The sequence below is a fragment of the Epinephelus lanceolatus genome, chromosome 4 (assembly GCF_041903045.1).
Source record: "Epinephelus lanceolatus isolate andai-2023 chromosome 4, ASM4190304v1, whole genome shotgun sequence".
Lineage (NCBI taxonomy): Eukaryota > Metazoa > Chordata > Actinopteri > Perciformes > Serranidae > Epinephelus > Epinephelus lanceolatus.
The window spans coordinates 23423613-23445747 of NC_135737.1; the positions used below are offsets into that span (position 1 = coordinate 23423613).

Here is a 22135-nt window from a genome sequence, read left to right on the forward strand (position 1 = left end):
ACAGACTGAGCGAGCTGACCAATCAGAGCAGACTGGGCTGCTGGGGAGGCAGGACATAAGCCCAAACATAGTGTTTCAGACAGAGAGGCTGCAGCACTGAGCAGTACAAGACAAATAATGTGTGTTTTGAAAAGTAAAGCACATAAATCTATTACACTAGACCCCAATATTACATATTTAAATCACAATGGCCCTGAAAATGAGCATAATAGGTCCACTTTAAGTTTTCAAAATGATTTTGGTGCCCCCTTCCCCATTATATCCTTTTTTGTGTTCTTCTCAGGTTTCAGTAAGATAACATAACATTTTGGGAAAAAAATACAAATGAGCAGTCCAAAACTGGAGGCCAGGATAGCAAATATCTCCACAGCAACACTGAACTTCCCAGGAGAGCTGACATATGCTGGAATAAAGGTGATCCATACTGCACAGAATATCAGCATGCTAAAAGTGATATATTTGGCTTCATTGAAATTATCAGGGAGTTTTCGGGCCAGAAAAGCAAGAATAAAACATAACATGGCCAGAAGTCCGATGTACCCTAGAACAGCCCAAAAGCCTACAGCTGAACCCAGAGCACACTCTAAAATAATTCTATCCTTAAATTGTTTAAAGTTCTTGAATGGAAAAGGAGGTGAAATTGTTAACCAGAGGATACATATGATAACTTGTACAACAGTGAAACCCAGAACAGTGAGCCTCTGCTGTGCAGGCCCAAACCATTTCATCACATCACTACCAGGAAGTGTTGCCCTGAAGGCCATTAACACCACTATAGTTTTCCCCAGAACACATGAGATACAGAGAACAAAGGTGATGCCAAATGCTGTGTGTCGCAGCATGCAGGACCACTCAGAGGGCCGGCCGATGAAGGTCAGAGAACACAGGAAACACAGAGTCAAGGAGAAGAGCAGCAGGAAGCTCAGCTCAGAGTTGTTGGCCCTAACAATAGGAGTTTTCCTGTATGTGAAGAAAATGAATGCCACAACAGCAGTGATGCATGTTCCCAGCAAGGACGCTGCAGTGAGCAGTGCTCCCATTATCTCTTCATATGATAGAAACTCTACCTCCTTCTTTACACAGGCATCTCTTCTCTCATTTGACCAGAACTCAGGGTGGCATCTCACACAGTTGATAGAATCTGAAAATGATTTTAAAGCAGGTGTCAGACTTGCTCAGTACATTTGATGTTTTTGTCACTATATTGCTTATTTTCCATGCGTACAAGACATACAGCACATAATTACCGAATAATAAATGGATAGCCATATGACAGTTTCATGGTACCATCATGAATGATTTGGTTTTGAAAGTACAATAAACAGTGAAAAAATGTTAAATTCCTAAATACAGGTTTTATTTGTTTTTATTGTACAAATGTTTGTTTCTTAATAAAATGTCAATTTTCAGTCCAACTGCACAGACAATTTCATTCACTCTCAACATCAATAACTACAGTTTCAGAAAGAGAGATGTCAAAACCTCAGCAAATGAGACCAGATTTGCCTGCTCAGATACCACAATGACAAGGTGTGAAACAAACTAAAGGCCTTTTGGTAATTTAAACGAGCTGACCCTTTAATGAGCTTTTTTAAAAAATATATTTTTTCTATTGACCAAATACTACACCTGTAATGTTGCTTATTTCTCCCTCTGCACATGTTAAGCAGTCATAGCAGCAGACAGGCTTTCCTTTCTGGAGAACCTTGCGAGTTCCTGGAGGACACTTCTTACTGCAAACTGACACAGGCACCTGCAAAAACAAAATGACTTTGAGAAAATATACAGGCATTCGCTTTGAAAAGGTGTTGTCTTTGTTAGGTTCTGCTGTGCATTTTGATACATCATTCACAAACATCATGATGCAACAACTAGTGCCATATGAATTTTTTTCGTGAACTATAAAAATGGACTGTATGAACATTACAGTGGCTTACCTGTTGTGAGTTGTTTGCCCAAATTAGAGACTTATTTTGCAGATTCAGCTGTTTGTCTGCAGGTAAAGATGCATCATAGAAACCAACTGTGACAAAGTCTGCAATACCATTTTCTGTTGGCTGCCAGTTTATAATTTCATACTTTGCTGCTGGGTCTCCATTCTCATTAAAGTAAACTTCCTCTCCTTCCTTTGTTTTGAAATGAATCCTTTTTATGTGCTGTAAAATCTAAAAGAATATCCATCAATGTAGATCATTATCTGACACAGTTTTGTAGGCCTGGTAGCGATACATCATGATAGACTGATAATTAATTTATGACTCACCGTATATGGATCTAGCTGCACCTTCATGCTACATGTTTTGTTACAATTAAGAATACTATGAAGTGCGTGGGCCACAGCATACACTCCTTTATAGACATTGTTAAAGATCGGCATGAGCGACATATCAGTGAAGCTGTTCTGCACTCCAGTCAGATCTTCATGTGCAGTACATTCTCTCTGATTCTCTGTGGATGACGTTGACTGCTTGAACTTACAGCTGAATAATGTCTCCCAAAACTCTGTAAACATTTCATTACCAGATGAATTGAGAGGCTTCACATCCAGTATAAACTCTCTCATGCCACTGACATGTGCTTTGGGGATGGACAGGCCTATGGCACCGTCCAGAATGTGATGCTTATCTATGGCTGCAGTTTCAGGATCAAAGATCCAGCTTTCACTACCAACCCACTGGTACCTAGTCAAGTTGTGGTGAGACATCTTTTCTATAAGTGTCTTCATATCAGTGGGGGACAGGAAAGTGACAATCACCTTGGAAGTGGAAGCTTTGATAATGTCAATTATCTTTTGTATTTTGTCTGGTGGATCTGTTCTAAACAAAGACACAGAGTACTCCAGACAGATGCCCAGCTGCTGGGCTGTTTCTGTAAATGTAGCCATGCCATTGTTCCCATAATCATCATTTGTTCTAACAGCTCCAACCCAAGTCCAACCAAAGTGCTTGACCAACTGTGCCAGGGCTCTGCTCTGGTAGTCATCACTGGGTATTGTCCTGAGGAAGGATGGGTACTTGGTTTTATCACTGAGACAAGCACAAGTGGCGTAGTGGCTGATCTTAAAGAAAAAAACAAAACAAAAACAATATATAATACAAAGTATTATAATCATACTTTGCAACTTTATAATAAACATCTAAATGATGGGTATAGACATTTTACAAACAATTAAATTAGAATGAACAATTTGTGATATATATCTTGTTAATCAATCTAAATCACTTTCTTAAAAGTTTACATACAATTCAATAATTTGGTCATTCTGAAGAAATACTTAATACAGTGTATAACATGTTACAATGTGTGTAATAACGAACTGTTAAATTAACATAAATCAATTATTTTTTTTTATAATTAGTAAACAACATTAATTATAATTTCTTTATTGCTTATCATTAAAATGACTATAAGTTTGATTATGAATATACCTTTTTTTTAAATGGTAATTAGAAAGTGTTGCCTACAATTGTTTTAAAACCCCTTTTGTTTTGATCAGCTAGAAGAAAAACAGGATAATAAGTATATTTTCATTTTGACCAATCTCACCCACCATTGGGATATGAAAGGGTCCGATTACAGAGGCTATAGCCATGGAAGGAGAGGAAGAGGCCTCTCCCATAATGGCCTGCACTTGGGCTGGTCTGGCACATGGTTCCTGGGAGAATGCAGATAACTGCTCATTACCATTAGCCAAAGCCAGTGTAACCCTCACACCTCTGGAAATGGAGCTACAGACATCATAGATCTTATAGCCCAGAGAGATGCCAGGCAGCAGGTCTGTTCTGTTATTAATCTCCTCTATGGCAAAGAGCATAGCCTGGGCATACTGGAAACCTCTGAAATTCAAACTAGATGTTGAAAAATATGAATATTGGAATGACAAACAATTTATCCTTGCAATAGAAACAGTAGGAAACAGTAGCGCAGGAAATAAAAACCATTTGGTGGTATTAAAACATATAAGAGAGAATATCTCTAATTCTAATACTTAGTACTTAGGTCCTTTGCTGTACCTGACTGTTATGTATCTGTACCCACCATTCACTTAGATAGTTGAAATCTAAATAGATGTTGACCGCCTGATTTACCTGGTGCATTGCAGTGGCAGTGGCTTGTGCATGTAGTTGTCCTGTCTGGTTTTCCATCTTCTGTGCAAAGGGAAGATTCCCCCCAGCAAAATGTCTCCATCCTTAGATAGCTGGGGGTTCTCAGGATCCCCTCTTCGCCTGCACACCAGCTCCTCAGCCTGAGAGACAGACGCCACCAGCAACAGCTGTAAGAGTGCCCATCCCTTCTCTGGCCACCTCTCCATTAACATCATACTGTCTCTGACAGCTTAACCACCAGGTTAGGATCACACATAAATGCAAATTAGAGGCTTGCACTGGTATTTATATATTCTGGAGCAGCATAAAAAAATATAATAGAACAGTGATGTTTTATCTCTGTGGACCTACAAGGTGAGGCAACAGGAAAGTGTCTGAATAAAAGAGGTTTTTGCCTTATCCTATTCTTTAAGGTATACTATACAAGATTTTCCTATATACATATATATATATATATATATATATATATATATATATATATATATATATATATATATATAACTACATACAAAAGTAATTCTTTATCCCAATCATCACTCATGACCCAATGATAAATGGGTGGTGGTAGTGTGTTTATTGGCAAAGACCATGCCCTCTACCTGCACTTTCTTATTTTCTTCTTATTTTGCTATGTTTGGGACATTCCTGGGCAGACTGCACAGCGCCAAAAAAATGCAAATATAGCAAGGCGATCAGTTGGTATTTCAATTTTACTTTTGCTGGCAAAAGTGTTTACAAATAGTAGCTGACAATTCATGCTTAATACCTTGAAATTATATTAGACATTACATCATTATCAGATAAGAATATTAAGTTGTGCCAGACAAAAAGGTTTCCTATTTTAAAATAATAATGTTGGCACCATTTAGTTTTAAATTTATAATTGTAATTTTGTAATTTACACACTGGAAAATAATGCAGTATGAAAGTGATGTAAGGTTTAAAAATTGACACTTATTAGGCATACTGATATGCCCCACAGCAGTAAAGTCTTGTTAACAATTTTCTGTTTGGTTTTGGGACCACTCAGGGGCAAACCTGACATTGATATGGCTATCATATAAGCCATCATATATGCTCGATTACCCATTGATTTATTCGTATTCCTTCAGTCCATATGGGTCCTTTAATCAAAATAATCAAAGGGTTTTACATAAAAATGAAATCAAATTAGGTGAAAGTGTATATTAAGTGAATATTGTTTTAACAAGATAAAGTGGTGTTATGTCCCATAATCCTTAAGTGCCATGTGTGATGAAGCTCTCTCTGTCTCTCTCTCTAATGCGCTGTCTGTGGGAGCTAGGTCAAATGAATATTCATAACTGAAATGTTATTCACAGCCTCATTTTTACAAGTAATATTTATACTGGTTTAAATAAACTATTTGATCATATTTTCCCATCTTATCTGAGCGACTGGTTTGTGTAAAAGGAATTAAAGGCCTGACCCATTTAGATGCCTGTACCAAATATAAGCCACAGTTCAGTGATTTAAGCAAATAATTGTTTTACTGTAACCTGCTAGAAGGAGGATGTCAAAATATAAAACTTGTAATTTTCTGTTGCCAGTAGGTGGTGTTATGAGTGTGTTTCAAAATTCCTCTGTAGATGTGTTCAGGCCATGACTGTCATCATATGTGTCAAATTTTGACAAGATCTGATCATGTAGTGTCAACTTACAACAGCTTATGTTGTCTTGTCGAAACATCAAAACTTGCTGCACTGCCACAGCAATGGCCTTCAACAGAAACTCACATTTATCACAATAAAGCATCACCAAGGTGTTATGGCTGTTTTGGCCAAATTTCAGGTGGATCTGGTCAACTTTGTAGGACATGAACATTAAACTATAAATCGTCATTTCCTGATGCCGGGGTGCTATAACTTCGACTAATTATTGGCATGTAGATATGTTCAGGCAAGGACTGTCATCAAACCTGTGAAATATGCGTTAGATTGGACCATGTATGTTGGAGTTACAAACCACGTCCTGTTTGGTGGCAGAACATGGAAGTTTGACACCTAGCCACCATTACACAGTTTGACGAAAACTCAACCTTTGAACAACTTTTGAGGTCCAATGTCTTAAGATGGTCAACACCAAATTTGAAGTCAACCGAATCAGATCTGTAGGGGGAGCTCCTTAAAGAATGGAAATGGCAAACAATGCTCAAAAATTCTACATAAAAATCAAAATGGCTGTTGGGCTAGGGTATGGCTCCATGAGACATTTATGTACGTCTTGGGACTTCAATGTGCCTACCACTTTTTGCACATGTCAAATGAGCTTCAGGAGCTGCTTTGTAGAAATTTTGTAGTGGGTGCTCCTGAGCCATTTTTTGGAAGCTGAGCATGACCCCCCTAAAATGTGATTTTTTTTCCCACCAAATGTGATTTATGTAGGGGAGGAAGAATAAAAATCCCTTGGATTTCAATAGGGTCATCTCACTGTATGGTGCTTGGGCCCTAATAATGCCAGTGGGACACAGACATAGGGACTGACATGCACAAAGATACACATGAAGCCAGATCAGCTCCCACAACAACGGACAAAGAAGCTTAGATTACAGCACACACAGAGGGAGCATAACTTCAGTCTCTGCTTAAGATGATTTAACTTTACGGTAGGCTATCTTTATAAAGCAAATAGTTGTTTGCTGCTACAATTATGCTCTGAATGTTGCATACAGCTCCATTAAAGTCTAAATGCAGTACAAAATACACACACACACACACACACACAAACACATATACATAGACTGTATATCTCACACCATGACGGTTAATGTAATTATTTATCAACTTAAAGCTGTTATCTCCAATTCTAATGTCAAAATTGTAAGGGTTTTTGTAAAATTGATATTTCAAGTTTTCAAAATGATTTTGGTGCCCCCTTCCCCATCATATCCTTTTTTGTATTCTTCTCAGGTTTCAATAAGATAACATAACATTTTGGAAAAAATATACAAATGAGCAGTCCAAAACTGGAGGCCAGGATAGCAAATATCTCCACAGCAACACTGAACTTCCCAGGGGAGCTGACATATGCTGGAATAAAGGTGATCCATACTGCACAGAATATCAACATGCTAAAAGTGATATATTTGGCTTCATTGAAATTATCAGGCAGTTTCCGAGCCAGAAAAGCAAGAATAAAACAGAACATGGCCAGAAGTCCAATGTACCCAAGCACAGCCCAAAAGCCTACAGCTGAACCCAGAGCACACTCTAAATTAATTCTGTCCTTGAATTCCTTAAAGTTCTTGAATGGAAAAGGAGGAGAAATTGTTAACCAGAGGATACATATGATAACTTGTACAACAGTGAAAGCCAGAACAGTGAGCCTCTGCTGTGCAGGCCCAAACCATTTCATCACATTACTACCAGGAAGTGTTGCCCTGAAGGCCATTAACACCACTATAGTTTTCCCCAGAACACATGAGATACAGAGAACAAAGGTGATGCCAAATGCTGTGTGTCGCAGCATGCAGGACCACTCAGAGGGCCGGCCGATGAAGGTCAGAGAACACAGGAAACACAGAGTCAAGGAGAAGAGCAGCAGGAAGCTCAGCTCAGAGTTGTTGGCCCGAACAATAGGAGTTTTCCTGTATGTGAAGAAAATGGATGCCACAACAGCAGTGATGCATGTTCCCAGCAAGGACGCTGCAGTGAGCAGTGCTCCCATAATCTCTTCATATGATAGAAACTCTACCTCCTTCTTTACACAGGCATCTCTTCTCTCATTTGACCAGAACTCAGGGTGGCATTGCACACAGGTGATAGAATCTGAAAATAATTTTAAAGCAGGTCTTAGACTTTATTTTTTTTGCGTCTATGTTGCATTTTTACCATGTATACAAGACAACCTGTAATTTGACATTTTCATTCTCATTTTATTATTTCATAATAATACTACACCTGTAATGTTGCTTATTTCTCCCTCTGCACATCTTAAGCAGTCATAGCAGCAGACAGGCTTTCCTTTCTGGAGAACCTTGCGTGTCCCTGAAAGACAATTCTCATTGCAAACTGACACAGGCACCTGTAAAAACAAAATGACTATGAGATAATATACAGGCATTCAGTTTGAAAAGGTGTTGTCTTTTTTAGGTTCTGTTGTACATTTGTATGCATCTTAAACATCATGATACAACAACTCGTACTAAATGAACATTTTAACTATTTAAATATACTGTATAATTATCGCAGTGGCTTACCTGTTGTGAGTTGTTTGCCCAAATTAAAGACTTATTTTGAAGATTCAGCTGTTTGTCTGCAGGTGAAGATGCATCATAAAAACCAACTGTGACAAAGTCCACAATGCCATTTTCTGTTGGCTGCCAGTTTATTATTTCATACTTTGCTGCTGGGTCTCCATTCTCATTAAAGTAAACTTCCTCTCCTTCCTTTGTTTTGAAATTAATATTTTTCATGTGTTGTAAAGTCTGAGTAGATATTCATCAATATAGATCATTATGTGACAAACATCTTGTAGGCCCAATGGCAATACAGTACAGAAGACTGATAAATTATTTATGAACTCACCGTATATGGATCAAGCGGCATCTCGTTGTAACATGTTTTATTACACCTGAGTATACTATGTAGTGCGTGGGCCACAGCGTACACTCCTTTATAGACATTGTTAAAGATCGGCATGAGTGACATATCAGTGAAGCTGTTCTGCACTCCAGTCAGATCCTCATGTCCAGTACATTCTCTCTGATTCTCTGCTGATGATTTTGAGTGCTTGAACTTACAGCTGAATAATGTCTCCCAAAACTCTGTAAACATTTCATTACTAGATGAATTGAGTGGCTTCACATTCAAAATGAACTCTGTCATGCCACTGACATGTGCTTTGGGGATGGACAGGCCAATGGCACCATCCAGAATGTGATGCTTATCCATGGCTGCAATTTGGGAATCAGAGATCCAGCTTTCACTGCCTACCCACTGGTACCCAGTCAAGTAGTGATGAGACAACTCATGTATGAGCACATCCATATCCATGTGGGAGAGGAAAGCTACAATTACCTTGGAAGTGGAAGCTTTGATAATGTCAATTATCTTTTGTATTTTGTCTGGTGGATCTGTTCTAAAGAAAGACACAGAGTACTCCAGACAGATGCCCAGCTGCTGGGCTGTTTCTGTAAATGTGGCCATGCCATTGTTCCCATAATCATCATTTGTTCTAATAGCTCCAACCCAAGTCCAACCAAAGTGCTTGACCAACTGTGCCAGGGCTCTGCTCTGGTAGTAGTCACTGGGTATTGTCCTGAGGAAGGATGGGTACTTGGTTTTATCACTGAGACAAGCACAAGTAGCAAAGTGGCTGATCTAAAAAAAAAATAGAAGTGATATCCCAAGATAAATTTTTGAAATTTAAAACATTTACACAGCACACTACAATGTGGTAACGCTCAATAATAATCATCATTTAAAAAATGGTAAGTTAATTGTTCATAAACTCAGGTTAATAGATATTTTACTGTTAACAAACAATTAAACATTAAACAATAATACTGACTTACTATTAGCAATGCCATAAGAAATTATTTTAACACTTTTTTCGGACACATTCTAATATTCTATACTTTCTTGGCTATCTGAAAAGGATGATCAACTTATTTTTAAACCTTCAAGAAAGTGTTTTTAAAAAATACAACACCAGACCAGATATTCTTAACATTTTGTTAATGGTTAATAATTGTTTTTTTTAACCATCTATAAACATTATATGGTTGTCCAGTATGATATTGTACCTTTTGTAGTTACTATACACAATATTCATAAACCATTTAAAAAAAAAAAAATTATAATCATCAGTTGCAAATGTATAATAAACATGCAAATGATGGGTATAAACAGTTTACAAATATCTGGTCAATCAATATTATGTTTTTTCAAACAATTTCTGATGAAATTCTGATGAAATACTAAAAATGGTGTATAACATCTTTCTAATGTGGCAAATTAACATAAATAATAGCATTTTTAATAACAAGTTTAAAAAAAATATTCAATTACCAATTCATTGTTGTTGACATCAGAATGACAACTATATAATTAATTCATTTTGACCAATCTTACCCACCATTGGCATATGAAAGGGTCCGATAACAGTGGCTATAGCCATGGAAGGAGAGGAAGAGGTGTCTCCAATAATGGCCTGCACTTGGGCTGGTCTGGTACAAGGTGCTTTCGAGGGTGCAGTTAACACCTCATTACCATTAGCCAAAGCCAGTGTAACCCTCACAGCTCTGACCATGGAGCGACAGGCATCATATATCTTATAGCCCAAAGAGACGTCAGGCAGTAGGTCTGTTCTGTTATTAATCTCCTCTATGGCAAAGAGCATAGCCTGGGCATACTGGAAACCTCTGAAATTCAAACTATATGTTGATTGTTATAAATATTGGAATTGCAAACAATGCATTCTTGGAATAGAAACAGTAACACAGGTAATCAAAGCCATTGATGTTTTTAATACAAACAGGAGGGAATATCTTTTTTAAATTTTAATACTCAATTTCATAACCTTTTATATTATTATTAGTATTACTATTATTACTATTATTATTAGTAGTAGTAATGGTATAAGTAGTAGTAATAGTGGATGTACCTGTTTTATGTCTTTACCAACTTCCACATATGTATTTAAAATCAGCATAGATTTCTACAGTATAATTTACCTGGTGCATTGCAGTGGCAGTGGTTTGTGCATGTAGGTGTCCTGTCTGGTTTTCCAGCTGCTGTGAAAAGGGAACATTCCCCCCAACATAATGTCTCCATCCTTAGATAGCTGGGGGTTCTCAGGATCCCCTCTCCGCCTGCACACCAGCTCCTCAGCCTGAGTGACAGACGCCACCAGCAACAGTTGCAAGAGTGCCCAACACTTCCCATGCCACCTCTGCATGGACATCGTATTATTGTATTGAGAGTAAAACCACTGGGTGGCATCACATGTAACTTAAAATAAATAAGACATTTGCGCCAGTATTTATACATTTTGGAGCAGCCTTTATGAAAAAAACAATAAACAAAAAAAAGAGTAGTGATGTTTTTTCTCTGTGGACCTACAAGGTGGGGCAAGAAGAAGAAGAAGGTGCCCAAACAGAGAGGAGTTTTTTTTCCAAAGCCTAATCTGAATAACCTAATTGTGTATCTAACTGTATATTCAGTTGTGCTCTACAATATGTGTGCCTTTTTTGAATTCATTTATTTATTTATAATAATATTTCTTTTTAACAGTATGGAGGTGCAATTTATACTTGAATTCATAATTGTGATTTTAAAAATGGAAAAAAAATGCAGGATGAAGGTGATGTAATATCCAGAAAATAAATGTCATTAGACAAACTGAAATGCCCCACGATTGTACAGTATTGTTAACATTACATTAACTGGTGTTTTTTGTTATCTTTGCCAGGCACAAGCCTGGAGTGGATCATGTGTTAAGTTGTCTATATGCATGTATGTGTGTGTGTGTGTGTGTGTGTGAGTGTATGGATCTTTTTGTCGGCAGCTGTTCTCAAATACTGTGTGACGATTGACAGTTGTTTAAAAAACTGTTTCATTGACTCCTTTAAACCATCACTGACTGCTGACTCCTCACTCTTCTTCAGCAGCTGGTAGGTGTTGCAAATGTTCTGAAAAACTTAAACTTGCCTTAAAACAACAAGCCTAACATAGACTGTTCTAGGCCACACTTTGCCTTTGGCCTTTATTGTGGTTTAAAAACTGACATCCATAGAAATGTTTGGTCTTATTTTGAACCGGAGCATCTGCAGATTAATTTGATATCCGATATGTAACTATACACTTAAGTTAGGCAGGATAAGTCAATTTTTTTGTTATTCTTGATGCCATCTTGACTGTAAGGGAGCAGGGAGGGACCAATTCCACCGGGCGCAACTGCGCCATGTTCCAGCCACCAGGGCTGCCACCCGCTTTTGTTCCATCCACCACACGGCACTTCAACCCAAAGTAAATGAATAGGCTATGGAGTTAAACGGTGTCTTTTTTGTCTATTTAAGTTGTGTTTATTGTTATTTTCTACTTTGTTGTGCTGTAGCCTACAGACAAAGCTAATGCTGTTAAAAGTTCAGTCATGAATGATATGGATCAAAGATTTGTGGCTGTGTTTTAAAAAATACAATAATTCTCCTAATTTCATTGTATCTATATTTTACATACAGTAGATTCAGTCTGCTCTGTGCAACACACCACAGCTTCATCAAACATAAACAAGTTACATATGTTTATTAGCTTCTTCTGAAACTTGCTGCACCAAATATGCTGGAATTATCAGTTGTCAAGAGTGGCAGTGATCAGCCTTGATCTGCACCTGAGTGCACTTTTCTAGTTTTGTTTTGTTTTGTTTTTAGAGCCTCTCAGGGGCAGTGAGACATTATCACATTTTAAACCTCTTGGGGACAGGGAAACAAGCGTTACATAGAGCATTATCACCTAGTTGCTAACTTTACCTGTCTGACATTTGGTGCATGGCAGGTGAAGGAGGCCTTCAAGCTGAAAAAGTAGGCCTTTTGAGCTTGGCTGGTCCAGGGGTCTCATGAAGCAAGAGACAAGTACTGGGGGGTCAGAAGGGCTGCACCCACAATGATTGCTAGAACAAAAACCTGAGTGTGGTAGGAGTTTGGGGAGAGTAAAGAGAGGGACTTTCTGTTGGCCTCAGGGAAGTTCTGGCAAACCATTAGAGGACTCAGGAAGGGAAAGTGGGGTTTGGTGCATGGCTGTTATTGGCAGGGTATGAGAAGTTTGGATCTAAACTGAAGAGATAGTCACATGGTGCAGAGCACACTTTAAAGAACTCCTGAACCGAACCAACATGCCCTCTGAGGAGAAGGCAGATTTTAAAGATTAGTAGAACATTTCACACATATCCCTGGTAGAAATCAGGTCATTCAAGAAGTTCCTCAGTGGCAAGGTGCCAGGTTTGGTTGACATTCGCCCTGAGATGCTGAAGGTTTTGAACTGATAGTGGCTCACACACCTCTGTAGTATTGCATGGAGGTAGGGACAGTGCTTGCACTGTGGCAGACTGGGGTGGTGGGTCCCAATTTTATAGGAGACCAGAAATTGTGCACCAGTTATCAGGTTTCATGACACTGCTCCGCATCCATGAAAAACATTATTGCAGGGTGCTGGAAACGAGGCTCTGACAGATGTTGAACTACAGATCAATATATATACATAAATATATACATATATATGTAAAAATTACCCTCTAACCCTTTTAGGGTGGTATCTGTATCATCCAAGCTTGGGTCCTCTACCAGAGACCTGGGAGTTTGAAGGTTCTGCGCAGTATCTTAGCTGTTCCTAAGACTGCACTTCTGGACTGAGGCTTCAGATGTTGTTCTTGGAATGTACCAATCTCCCAGTTTGGGGGTCACTGCCCCGAGTGCTCCTACTACCACAAGAACCTCATCAACTTTGACCTTCCACATCTGTTCCAGTTGTTCTTTCAGCCCTTGATACTTCTCCACCTTTTCGTGATCCTTCTTTCTGATGTTGCTGTCGGCTGGTATCGCCACATCTACCACCAATGCCCTCTTCTGGTGTTTGTCAACCAGTCCCACAGGATCTTAGCCCTGTGGTTCTCAACCACCTTTGGTGGTGTGTCCCATCAGAATTTGGGAACTCCATGTCTGTACTCGGTACAGATGTTCCTGCACACTATCCCAGCCTCTTAGTTGTGTCTCTCCATGTACGCTGATCCTGCTTGCATCTTACACCATGCCACTATGTGCTGGACCATCTCAGGGGCATTTTTGCACAGCCTGCAACTTGTGTCTGATCTGCTGCGGTAGACCCTGGCCTCTATGGCCCTTGTGCTCAGGGCCTGTTCTTGTGCTGCGATAATTATTGCTGCTGTGCTGTCTGTCAGTCCAGCATTCTCCAGCCACTGGTAGGTCTTCTTGATATCAGCCACTTCCTCTATCTGACAGTGGAATGCACCATGTTTCCCTCCATGTTTGCTGCTCTCACCAGGTTTCTGTTGTCTAAGGCATTCACTTAGCAGCTCATCCTTTGGGGCCATCTCCTTGATGTACTCCTGGATTTTGGATGTGTCATCCCGGATAGTGGTTCTGATGTTCACTAGTCCTCAATCTCCCTCTTTCCACTTAGTGTATAGTCTCAGGGTGTTGGACTTGGGGTGGAATCCTCCATGCATGGTGAGGAGCTTTCTTGTCTTGATATCTGTGGCTTCTATCTCCTCCTTTGGCCAGCGTATGATCCCAGCTGGGTATCTGATGACTGGCAGTCCATACATGTTGATGGCTCGGACATTGTTCTCACCATTCAGCTGACTTCTCAGGACTGGCCTTACTCTATAGAGGTATTTGGTTGTGGTTGACTTCCTTGCAGCCTCCTCATGATTTCCATTAGCCTGCGGGATCCCAAGGAACTTGTAGCTGCCCTGGATACTTTCTATGTTGCCCTCTGGTAGGTCAACTCCTTCAGTTCTGATCATCTTGCCTTTCTTTGACACCATATGACCACACATGTCTAATCCGGATGACATCCCTCTGTCCTTGCTGTAGATCCTGGTGGTGTGGATCAGTGAGCTGATTTCTTGCTCATTCTTGGCGTACAGCTTGATGTCATCCATGTAGAGCAGGTGGCTGATTGTGACTTCCAAATCATTATCCATAGCCAGTCTAAACTGGGCATGTCAAGGCTTTTCCTCTGGGTCTTGCGATCTGACATGGTGTCTGCATTTTCTTTTGTCAACAAAGGGCAACACTCATCTCCACAGGATGTCTCATTGTCACACCCAAGTGAGAGACAAGTCTTCAAACTTGATTGGGCACTACTGTCACAGTGACATGGGCCCCCCTCGATGTCACAATCCAACTTAAGGAGAAGTTTCTGTTCCCAGCTCTTCTCTTTCTTCTGAGCCTCAGACCCGCTATTTCTCCTTGACCTCGGCCAAGGTAGGACTTAAGCAGGAGGATCTGTTATGCCCTTCCCCCATTCTCTCACCTCTGCGCGCTCACAGCTGGAGCTACACTTTTGCTCTGAATGCAGCCTGCTGGCCCAGCAGACACAGAACCTGACGATCAGACAACTTAGTGTGTCAAACACAAGGTGTGCATCTAACTTTACCAATTCAAGGAGAACCAAGTTTAGTTAGCACCAGACTTCTAACTCTGCAAGGACATCAAGCGACTGGTCTCCTTGGATCTGCACCTTTGGAACAAGGACACAGCAAAGACTGCACCTGGAACCACAGTTATTTCCAGACTCCAACTGCCCGCAAGCAAAATCAGCATGCCACAAAGCAACTCTTCCCTCCATTCAAGGATTAGTAATGTAACAACTCGCCATAGCATTATTACAGTTGTACAGGCTAAGCAAGAGTGTTTGATTCTGTCAATTGTGATTTAATGCTGTTTATTGAGTGATTTGTTGTGATCTTTGTTGTAGTAAGGATGTTGTTTAGTTGGCGTCACCAAATCTAAATGATGTTAGTTTGCTGATGTTTTACATAGACAGAGCCTTGCATGCAACTAGGCATCCTCTGCATTAGCCCAGACTCTCTTGCAACACATATGACAGACACATAGACTGATTTAGAAATTGGCTTTCAACAAAGGTACACCCAACGAGGAGACTTACAGTTGTCGCTTCATCTCCTTTGTCTTTGCCCTAACTAACCATGCAGACCTTTTGTCTCTCTCTCTCTTTCTCGCACACGCACGCACACACGCACGCACGCACGCACACTCACACACACACACACACACACACACACACACACACAAATGCTTCTATATAGTTATTTAGAATTTGTGTGTTTTGTTTGCTTTGCTTTCTTTCTGAATAAATATATTTGGATGAAAAGTCATCCTCTGTCAAGAACTCTGAAATCCTCCAGCCTTTACTATTAATATGGCAATTTTGGTTATAGTTATTAATTTAACTATTAATCACAATTCCAAATTGATAGTTTGGTGTATTTTATGAGACGGATATCTTAAAGTGCCTTATGTTTTGCTATGTTGTCAGTAATTAATTGATATACAGTGGAAAAATACTACAGTAGTAAAATGGAAGGATTTAGTACAATGAAGATAGTCTACTTGACAATCTACTTAACTGATCATGAACAAATTAAAATGACGCTTGAATGCTTTTGCCATCATATTATTTTAAGTTTTCAGAAGGATTTTGGTGCCCCCTTCCCCATCATGTTCTTTTTTGTATTCTTCTCTGGTTTCAGTAAGATAATATAACATTTTGGAATAAAAATACAAATGAGCAGTCCAAAACTGGAGGCCAGAATAGCAAATATCTCCACAGCAACACTGAACTTCCCAGGGGAGCTGACATATGATGGAATAAAGGTGATCCATACTGCACAGAATATCAGCATGCTAAAAGTGATAAATTTGGCTTCATTGAAATTATCAGGGAGTTTCCGAGCTAGAAATGCAAGAATAAAACATAACATGGCCAAAAGTCCGATGTACCCAAGAACAGCCCAAAAGCCTACAGCTGAGCCCAGAGCACACTCTAAAATAATTTTGTCCTTGAATTCCTTAAAGTTCTTGAATGGAAAAGGAGGAGAAATTGTTAACCAGAGGATACATATGATAACTTGGATAAGAGTAAAACCCAGGACACTGAGTTTCTGCTGTGCAGGCCCAAACCATTTCATTACATTACTACCAGGAAGTGTTGCCCTGAAGGCCATTAACACCACTATAGTTTTCCCCAGAACACAAGACATACAGAGGACAAAGGTGATGCCAAATGCTGTGTGTCGCAGCATGCAGGACCACTCAGAGGGCCGGCCGATGAAGGTCAGAGAACACAGGAAACACAGAGTCAAGGAGAAGAGCAGCAGGAAGCTCAGCTCAGAGTTGTTGGCCCGAACAATAGGAGTTTTTCTGTATCTGAAGAAAACGAATGCCACAACAGCAGTGATGCATGTTCCCAGCAAGGACGCTGCAGTGAGCAGTGCTCCCATTATCTCTTCATATGATAGAAACTCTGCCTCCTTCTTTGCACAGGCATCTCTTCTCTCATTTGACCAGAACTCAGGGTGGCATCTCACACAGGTGATAGAATCTGAAAAATTACAAAGATGGTGTCAGACATGAGTTTTTTGTGTCTATGTTGCATTTTTTCTGTGAATAAAAGACAGAGACTACATGTTTACCAGAAAAGAAATGGATAACATTTTGACAGCTACATGGTATCATCATGAACTGTTTAACGCTTAAATAGAAGTCTTTATTCAGATTCAGATTTCAGATTCAGAATACTTTATTAATCCCCGGGGGGAAATTGTTTTTGTTCCAATGCTCCGTGCAAAGTAGAAATAGAAATACAGCATGAATGGAAACAAGAGATAAAGATGAAGATATAAATAAGATACTAAAATAGACAATGAAATAAGTAAAATAAAATATTAAAGTAGACATTAAAATAAAATAAAATAAAATATTAAAGTAGACAAAAAAATAAAATAAATAATAAAATAGTAAAGTAGACAATCTGAAATATATACAATATACAATGAAATGGTTGTAGCGTAATAAATGGAATAAGAATGAGTAATTATATTGTGTGTTTTGTTTTATAAATAGCCAAATGAGTCCGATCATCAGAGGGTTGTACAGTTGTACAGTTTAATGGCCACAGGTAAGAATGACTTCCTGTGGCGCTCAGTGGTGCATTTAGGAGCAATCAGTCTTTGGCTGAAGGTGCTCCTCTGTTCGACCAGAGTGTTGTGGAGAGGGTGAGAGCCATGCTGAAGTATCGCCCGCACCTTTGACAGCATCCTCCTGTCTGACACTGCTGTCAAAGGGTCCAGCTCCACCCCCACAACGTCACTGGCCTTTCTGATCAGCTTGTTGAGTCTGTTGGCATCAGCTACTCTCAGTCTGCTGCCCCAGCACACCACAGCAAACAGAATAGCACTGGCCACCACAGACTCATAAAACATCCTCAGCATAGTCCGGCAGATGTTAAAGGAGCGGAGCCTCCTCAGAAAATAGAGGCGGCTCTGTCCCTTCTTGTAAAGGACTTCAGTGTTCTTAGTCCAGTCCAGTTTATTGTCAATGAACACACCCAGATACTTGTAGTGTTCTACGATGTCCACGTTATGCCCCAGGATGGAAACTGGGGTCACTGGTGTCCTCGTTCTCCTCAGATCCACCACCAGCTCTTTTGTCTTTGTTGTGTTGAGCTGCAGGTGGTTCAGCTCACACCATGAGACAAAGGGTCTACCCGGATCTGAGACCTGACTCGGGACCTGTATGGGTTCAGTTCCATTTTTTTTATTGCCAGTTGGGTACAGGTAGGGTTCTCCTCTCTTACCCTGGCTCTCTGATCTTTGTATAATCATGTGTAATACCCACATGGACCCAAGAAAACCTGGGATTTTTTAACCTGAAACTGCTTTATTCAGTGTTTTTACCAGTTTCAATCATCAAATCAGTTTATTGTGGAGAAAAACAGATCTCTGAGGATAATTTAGCTCCTGGTAAAAACCTCTTGAATGTCTGAATCTTCAGTTATCAGAGAAAAAAATGTGAACACACAATATCCAGTGCCAGGCTAACAAAATTGTTCTTTGAACCAGGCTCTAACTAGGGTTGCAACAATCCATCAATCTGGATTGATATTTTCATTCAATAAACAATGATCCAATATCATGGATTTAAAGTGAAAACATCTATCCCTATCATCATCTTTAGGTTTTGCCTTTATTTTGAAATGCTGTGTCTATGGGGACTGACTAGCTTCTGGAGCCAGCTTTAAGTGGCAATTCAAATAATGTTTTGTTTTATGAATAATTAAGAAATTTCATTTTTTAAGAATTTTGAAAATACATAATCACTCTACTCTAAAGTGTCTTGTTTCAAATTACATTAGATTTTTTTAAATTACCAATTATAAAATACCTACCTCTTCATTTTGCATGGAGGCCCCATACACAAAGTTAAGGTGATGACATTCTGTACCTGAGAATCTCAGAGGAAAAGTAACAGCTCAAAAAATAAAAATCAGTCCTACCTTATGATTTAAGGTTCTGAGCCACATTTACTAACAAAGAAAGTACTTTGTAGTTTATTTCATAGTTAGAGTAGCTCTATGCAAACTTCAGATGACTTGTCAGGACAGCTAGCAGTTAGCAGTGTTAACTCTATAAACAGCACTAGACAATGTCAACAGTGCTGACAGAGCTAACGGTGTTAACCAAAGGGGACCCACAGAGCGGGCACTTCCACGATGACACCATCTTGATATCAGCACTAACTGTCATATGTGCAAAGTGTAAAGCAGCAGTGATGAACAGGTCACTGGGATACACAAATACACGATCTTGCACAAACAGCCGGATATAGCATGAATGTTGCATACAGAACCTTTTGCAATTTCAGACCTTGTGACTACACTCAGATCAAATATATATTATTTTGATACTGGGGATTTAACCTTGATATGCTTTTCCAAGATTGTGCATACAGCCATGTAGTGTACTTCAGAATTATGTGTCCATATATGTTCAGCATATTTGGTGCAATGATTTTTGATATGATATTGATGTTTTTTGTGTTTGGTTAAAAACAGCATGCTTTTGAATTCAGATTACAGTTCAAGGCTATCATTTCTAAAATTGATGTCATCTTCTTAACTTTAATTTGTCTTGCATTAAATGTCACTACACCTGTAATGTTGCTTATTTCTCCCTCTGCACATCTTAAGCAGTCATAGCAGCAGACAGGCTTTCCTTTCTGCAGAACCTTGCGTGTTCCTGGAGGACACTTCTCACTGCAAACTGACACAGGCACCTACAAGAACAAAATGACTCTGAGCAAGGTGTTGTCTTTGTAAGTCTCTACAATTAATTTTGATGCTTCAAAACCAAGCAACCAACATTATGATGAACTTATACAGTTATAACAATTGAGCTGCAACTAAATGTTAAAATTATGACATGATAGCTCACCTGTTGTGAGTTCTGTGACCAAATTATAGACTTTCTTTGTAAATTCAGCTGTTTGTCTGCAGGTAAAGATGCATCATAAAGACCAACTGTGACAAAGTCCACAATGCCATTTTCTGTTGGCTGCCAGTTTATAATTTCATACTTTGCTGCTGGGTCTCCATTCTCATTAAAGTAAACCTCATCTCCTTCCTTTGTTTTGAAATGAACCTTTTTTATGTGCTGTAAAATCTGAGAAGATGTGCATCAATGTAGATCATTGTCTGACACAATTTTGTAGGCATATTGGCTCAACAGTATGACTGACAGACTGAAAAAAATATTTGTTTAGAGTTTAAAATGTTATCCCTGTTAATATGAATTTATATAAAAGCTATAATTCAAGTCTTTGTTGTTCAACTCACCGTATATGGATCTAGCTGCATCTTGTTACATGTTTTATTACAGCTGAGCATACTATGAAGTGCGTGGGCCACAGCATACACTCCTTTATAGACATTGTTAAAGATAGGCATGAGCGACATATCAGTGAAGCTGTTCTGCACTCCAGTCAGATCTTCATGTAAGGTACATTCTCTCTGATTCCCTGCTGATGACTTTGACTGCTTGAACTTACAGTTGAATAATGTCTCCCAAAACTCTGTAAATAGTTCATTACTGGATGAATTGAGAGGCTTCACATCCAACATGAACTCTCTCATGCCACTGACATGTGCTTTGGGGATGGACAGGCCTATGGCACCATCCAGAATGTGATGCTTATCCATGGCTGCAGTTTGGGAATCAAAGATCCAGCCTTCACTACCGACCCACTGGTACCCAGTCAAGTTGTGATGAGACAACTCATGTATGAGCACATCCATATCCATGTGGGAGAGGAAAGCTACAATCACCTTAGAAGTGGAAGCCTTGATAATGTCAATTATCTTTTGTATTTTGTCTGGTGGATCTGTTCTAAAGAAAGACACAGAGTACTCCAGACAGATGCCCAGCTGCTGGGCTGTTTCTGTAAATGTGGCCATGCCATTGTTCCCATAATCATCATTTGTTCTAATAGCTCCAACCCAAGTCCAACCAAAGTGCTTGACCAACTGTGCCAGGGCTCTGCTCTGGTAGTAGTCACTGGGTATTGTCCTGAGGAAGGATGGGTACTTGGTTTTATCACTGAGACAAGCACAAGTAGCAAAGTGGCTGATCTAAAATGAAAAAAAAAAACAACAAAAAACATATATATTCATATCCCAAGATAAAGATGTCAAATATGAAGCATGTACAACCATGACATACATTGACCAGCTGGAAAAATCACCAAATAATATATATATATATATTTTCTTACACAAATATAATTTCATTTTGTCAATTTTGCCTACCAGCGGGATACTAAAGGGTCCAATGACAGTAGCTATAGCCATCCAAGGAGAGGAAGAGGTCTCTCCTATAATGGCCTGCACCTGGGCAGGTCTGGAACATATTGCCTCTGAGGGTGCAGATAACATCTCATTACCATTAGCCAAAGCCAGTGTAACCCTCACACCTCTGGCAATAGAGCCACAGACATCATAGATCTTGTAGCCCAGAGAGATGCCAGGCAGCAGGTCTGTTCTGTTATTAATCTCCTCTATGGCAAAGAACATAGCTTGGGCATACTGGAAACCTCTGAAATTCAAACTTCATGCAGACAGTTATAAAAGAGTTCAGACTACAAACAATTTTTTATACATACAATATGGAATATTTCTTATTCCAATATTCATTTTGATAACCTTTTTTGTATCCAATGTATCTGTTCCAACATCCATTAAGATGTTATGAATCTAAATAGATTTCTACAGTATAATTTACCTGGTGCATTGCAGTGGCAGTGGTTTGTGCATGTAGTTGTCCTGTCTGGTTTTCCAGCTGCTGTGAAAAGAGAAGATTCCCCCCAACATAATGTCTCCATCCTTAGATAGCTGGGGGTTCTCAGGATCCCCTCTCTGCCTGCACATCAGCTCCTCAGCCTGGGAGAAAAATGCCATCAGCAACAGTGGTAAGAG

General features: G+C 39.4%; 3 protein-coding genes across 3 annotated transcripts; all 3 read right to left on the reverse strand.

The window, feature by feature from the left end:
* Positions 1-227: 227 nt before the first annotated feature.
* LOC144462736 (extracellular calcium-sensing receptor-like) lies at positions 228-4282 on the reverse strand. The gene is made up of 6 exons (XM_078167044.1): positions 4089-4282; positions 3551-3848; positions 2264-3058; positions 1938-2165; positions 1630-1753; positions 228-1141 (listed from the first exon to the last, which is right to left on the reverse strand). Exons 1-6 carry the CDS (start codon positions 4118-4120, stop codon positions 228-230), a joined length of 2391 nt encoding a protein of 796 aa, XP_078023170.1. The 5' UTR covers positions 4121-4282.
* A 2695-nt stretch (positions 4283-6977) lies between these two features.
* LOC117260095 (extracellular calcium-sensing receptor-like) lies at positions 6978-10994 on the reverse strand. Its single transcript, XM_033631975.2, has 6 exons — positions 10801-10994; positions 10203-10500; positions 8651-9445; positions 8323-8550; positions 8024-8147; positions 6978-7891 (listed from the first exon to the last, which is right to left on the reverse strand). The coding sequence occupies exons 1-6, from the start codon at positions 10887-10889 to the stop codon at positions 6978-6980; spliced, it is 2448 nt and encodes an 815-aa protein (XP_033487866.2). The 5' UTR covers positions 10890-10994.
* A 5301-nt stretch (positions 10995-16295) lies between these two features.
* Positions 16296-22135, reverse strand: LOC117259196 (extracellular calcium-sensing receptor-like). The gene is made up of 6 exons (XM_078167047.1): positions 21942-22135; positions 21470-21767; positions 20501-21292; positions 20100-20327; positions 19818-19941; positions 16296-17209 (listed from the first exon to the last, which is right to left on the reverse strand). The coding sequence occupies exons 1-6, from the start codon at positions 22115-22117 to the stop codon at positions 16296-16298; spliced, it is 2532 nt and encodes an 843-aa protein (XP_078023173.1). The 5' UTR covers positions 22118-22135.